General features: G+C 43.0%; 1 protein-coding gene across 1 annotated transcript; it reads right to left on the reverse strand.

Annotated features, from left to right (window-relative positions):
- Positions 1–347: 347 nt before the first annotated feature.
- LOC130282036 (protein spinster homolog 1-like) lies at positions 348–3,017 on the reverse strand. Its single transcript, XM_056529869.1, has 2 exons — positions 2,899–3,017; positions 348–1,928 (listed from the first exon to the last, which is right to left on the reverse strand). The coding sequence occupies exon 2, from the start codon at positions 1,901–1,903 to the stop codon at positions 389–391; it is 1,515 nt and encodes a 504-aa protein (XP_056385844.1). The 5' UTR covers positions 1,904–1,928; positions 2,899–3,017; the 3' UTR covers positions 348–388.
- Positions 3,018–5,187: the final 2,170 nt, after the last annotated feature.

The raw sequence follows: 5,187 nt of genomic DNA on the forward strand, positions 1-5,187 counted from the left end.
TTTGTTTATAATATCGAAATCACAATATTTACCTCCATAAACACAATCACACATATCGTGCAGCCCTAATACAAACACACATATACATACACAAACACACACATATACACACAAACACATACGCACATATACATACACACGCACATATACACAAACACATACACACTCATATATATATATATATATATATATATATATATCCCTCTTGTTATTAATAGTCTTTTTAAGGTCTTGGGAGGAGATTTACATTTTTCTATTTGGGGTTTGGACACAGTTGGGTAGGTAGATAATATTTTTAAGGAGTAAAGTGGAACATAGAACACTTTTTTTTTCTTATTTTTTTTTTTTTAATGAAGTAAACGAGATAAAGCTAAGCAATGACTTTTCCTCAGTCTGAAGCGCTGTCCTCATCGGCAGGAAGCAGTGAGGAGGAGGAGGATGACGGAGGTTCTGATTCCATCTCTGCTTCTTTTTCGTCCCTCTCTATAAATAGGGCCGTGGCCATGAAGAAGGCCCCTCCGATGACTGCCATTATGGTGGAGGTCATGAGGGCATACTCCAGGCTGCGGTATTTCAGAAGAGGGGATTTGGCATATCCTCGTTCATAGGTGTCAGATATCAGGCCGATGAGGTACGGGCTGCCGGCGTCACCTAGGAGGTGATAGATTGTCATCTGCACGGCCAGGGCTGAAGATCTCCTCCACGGAGTTACTACTTTTAGTATAATGTCAGATATGAGGGTGAAATTTACTGACAGAAGCGTCTCTCCGATGAAGATGAAGATGTTGGTGGCAACGAGGCTGATGTTGCCAAAAGTCAATGCCAACAGAAGAAAAGGGGCGGAGAGCATCATCGCGCAGCCACACACAAGCGGGTCCGCCCGTGGGTTGGATTTGCGATATCTTTTACTTATCTCCGACCCTGCTACAACTCCCAGAATGCCAGAGACGACTGTAACCACACCAAATATTAGGATGTCGTGATAGTCACACGGTTCAGCACGGCAAGGATCCTTCTCTTGTAGGAGTGTTCGTGCGTGGGTCAGGTATGACGGACCCCATACACCTATGGCTCCCACTATGAAGGATACAGCCGTCGATCCCATGGTGGTTAACATGAAGCTTCGATTTTTAAATAGTTTTTTCAGATCTGTCGCCCATTTGGCAAACTTCTGGGATTTGTTGTTCTTCTTCTCGTTTGTAGTCATTCTTGGAAGCTCCTTTGTGACCAAAATCATCAAAGCCACAGCTATGAGGCCCAGGCCAGGGGTGACCCGAAATGCCCAGTGCCAATCGCCCCTTGCTGCATCAGTCACTTTGGGCCCGATGATGTATCCTAGTCCGCAGCCTACAGGTATGACGGAGTAAAACACGTTCAGCATGCGGGTCCGCTGGTCACTTGTAAAAAGGTCTGCAATGATGGAGGGGGCGATGGTGCAGAAAGTCGCCTCTCCGGCTCCAACCAGTCCACTCGTCAGCAGGAAGAGCAGGAAATACCCGTCGGGGATAAACGACAGGGTAAGTGTCATGCTCAGCCAAACGATGACTCCTGCGCAAACAGTATATTTCTTATTACAGTGGTCGCCCAAATATCCGGCAATTGGTGCGACCAGCACGTAGCTTCCAATGAACAATGTATTCAATAAGCCGGACAGACTAGCATTGGTGTCATATGCTTTCTGTATATAAGGCAGCACCCCCGCCACGCTGGAGCGATTTGCATAGATGAGCAAATTAACAAAGGCGAGGATCACTACGGTGATGATGGAACGTGCGGTGGACATCACGCTTAGAGATGGCAGGTTCTGCCTCTCAGGGATATCGCCCTTTTCTACATCCATATCACTATGGTCCTCCATTGCTTCTTCCTCCTCCTTCAGCAATGGGTCTTGTGGAGAGGCCATGGTCACAGGTCAGAGCCTGAAAACACTAGAGAGAGAGAGATAAGTGAAGACATTAGACAACATGTCATCATTCCTGTCATTATACAATAGATCCTTCATACAGAGCAGAAATGTCCAGCACAGAACCCCAAGATAACACTAAGACCATCGCAGCCTCAGAAGAAGACGCTTCTCTATAAGTGTTTTATATGGAGACGTCTTCCCTGAGGTTTCCAATGTCTGATAACCCTAAACCTGTCCGGTCCTAGTAATATCTGATAACCCTGAACCTGTCCGGTCCTAGTAAGGTCTGATAACCCTGAACCTGTCCGGTCCTAGTAATATCTGATAACCCTAAACCTGTCCGGTCCTAGTAATATGTGATAACCCTGAACCTGTCCGGTCCTAGTAATATCTGATAACCCTGAATCTGTCCTAGTAATGGCGGATTATAAGGGCTTGGTTGTATGGTCACTGGGTTATGTGAACTTCATACTGTAGATACAATTGGGCTATCCTGCTATATACATTTACTAATAATGAACCTACCCCACCTCATTGGGATCTATCCGTACCCTATATGACTTTCTGCCACTAGTTGATTTGAAAAATGTTTTCCCTTTCGGAGTACCCGGAGTATTTCTAGTGTTAGTACACAGAATACTATTATATACTATTATATCTCTGCCCTAATCTTTCTGTCATTCTTTTACTACACCACCAAATCTTTCTCATAGACTTATATCTTTTAGAACTTTATGAATTAGGACTCATTCTCTTGGGGGCTTTTTTGGGCGTAATTGCATTTTAGCACTTTTGCAAGAAAAAGCTCAGGTCATGATACTATCTGTGCATTTTATTATGTTTAATGCCTAAGCCAAGTATTATCACAATGCTATGAGAAATATAACTTTTGTTATTTCTTTTGGAAATAAAAAAAAAGCATAAAAAAAAGAGAAAAAATCTGTCAAACAAAAAGCCCTGTGTATATATGAATAGAAGAGGCTGAGACTTACCTTGTGGTTCTCTCTTCAGACAAGGAACGTTCAAAATCTCGAATTCTCTATCGCAAATAGAAACTCTCTAAGAAACACTTTGCACCACAGGTTGTGAATGCAAAACACACTGAAGAGACTGCAGCCGGTGCGCACCTCCTTGTACAGCTTACGGTGACATCATCACAAGCATGTGTGACATCACAGGGTTCTAAACCATCTTCAGGTACATGTATATATAGTAAATGTGAATAGCCGTATTAGTCCAGTGATGCAGATTGTAATACCTTTTTTATTGGACTAACAGAATTTTGCAGAGACAAACTTTCGGGATTCCTCCCTGATAATTTATCAAGTCCTTTGATCATTAGTCCTTGACTATTGGACTTGATAAAGGGAGGAATCCTGAAAGCTTGTCTCTACAAAATTCTGTTAGTCCAATAAAAAAGGTATTACAAGACACTGCAATTTTTTTTGATTTGTGTGTATATATATATATATATTATATAAATATTATTTCCTCAGGGAGAGGACACCACTTCAGGTGTAACGGAGATTCAGGTTAGGCCAATTAGCACTCCGCAGGCATTCTGGGAAGGGGAATACCTATTCCGGGTAGGCCTCTCACCACAGCCAAGCCAGATGACCCTGCTCTGTACTGACGAGGGGCAAACACCCCGAAACAGCTGTCTGCAGATGGGTCAAAACTTCCCTTTTGGGGAGTAGTCTGGCTTGGCATAAATCCCGTTCAGCTTTTTATATTCCTTAACAGGAGCTAAGCTGATACCAGGGAACACTACCTGAAAAGGTTGTGTAATGAGCTGCTTTGCATATATATATATATATATATATATATATATATATATATATATATGCAAAGCAGCTCATATTATACAAAAAAAGAGGATTGCAGCAGCACACATTGGTCAAAAAATTGAGGCTCTTAGTGCATTTTTGATCAAAACGTGTCCCCCATCCACCACGGGGAGGTGGCCTCATTTAGGATGGGACCCTAGCACAAATATATATAGATAGTTCCAAGGAAAATGCTGTGGCACTCAAGGTATGGTGAAAAAATGAAGAAAACTATTTATTCATCTCAAATGTCCAAAGAGCAGAGTTTCGATGGTCTCACACCATCATTGTCAAGCCACTTGATAATGATGGTGTGAGACCATCGAAACGTCGCTCTTTGCACATTTGGGATGAATAAATAGTTTTCAGTTTTTCACCATACCTTGAGTGCCACAGCATTTTCCTTGGAACTACGTATGCAGGATCCTGGACCTGGATCCTAGCTGGAGGCAACTACTCACACTTTTGGAGTGCTGCTTTCTTCTTTGACATTATATATATATATATATATATATATATATATATATATATATATATATATATACAATTATATTCAGGGCCTTTCAGTGCGTATGGAACGTACGCCTACCTAACCTAACATACCATGATAACTTTAACCCTACTTCCACCTTAAGGGGGCATACCCTGAATGAGGCTGAAGGAAGACCTGAAAAAAGAGGGAGGGCTGATGGGTGGGACAGCGTGACGTCCAACGTGCACCTGAACCTGCATGTACTGATATTTATACCACCCAGGCCCCTCCCATAAACTCAGGTTGTCATTCAACCTTTAACTTATGGTCAGGGCCTTTCAGTGCGTATGGAACGTACGCCTACCTAACCTAACATACCATGATAACTTTAACCCTACTTCCTATCCTGTAACAAGAATAGCAGACATAACCTACCTTACCTAATCTGCAGCAGAGGTGTGCCCGGGCAGAGGTGTGCGTCGGGGGTACACCTTAAGGGGGTAAAAAACAGCATGTCTAGGGGAGTGGTATATAATATGCCCTTGTGATACCAGAGCCTGAGCTGCCAACCCAGCCTTCAGGCCATGTTCCCAACCCCCTCAGCGAGTATCCAATATTACTGCGGACATCCCTATAATGACACCTACCTCACCAGAAGCCATAGCTACCATCTAGACACGCGTGCATATTCGCCACCTGAACTAGCTGAATGGACTGACCAACCCGCTCCCTATCCTACTGTACCACATGACCCACTATCCGTAAAACCTAGTATGTAGTTTCCAGGATTATGGCCAAACCTGACAAACCGTAGGGAAACCCTAGATAGAAACCCAAGTGTCATGAGACACAGAACATTACAGACGTATACTGCCGATACCATGAACTATTCCCTAAATCAACGACCATAACTATGGGAGAAAACAACTAACTGAACCATGTTACCATGTGTGCATAGGTCACCTGTAAATGATCCCTTAATA

The sequence above is a fragment of the Hyla sarda genome, chromosome 7, assembly GCF_029499605.1.
Source record: "Hyla sarda isolate aHylSar1 chromosome 7, aHylSar1.hap1, whole genome shotgun sequence".
Lineage (NCBI taxonomy): Eukaryota > Metazoa > Chordata > Amphibia > Anura > Hylidae > Hyla > Hyla sarda.

What these genes read in the sequence shown, in the direction of transcription:
- LOC130282036 (XM_056529869.1), bottom strand. Translation starts at nt 1,903, where the DNA reads ATGGCCTCTCCACAAGACCCATTGCTGAAGGAGGAGGAAGAAGCAATG.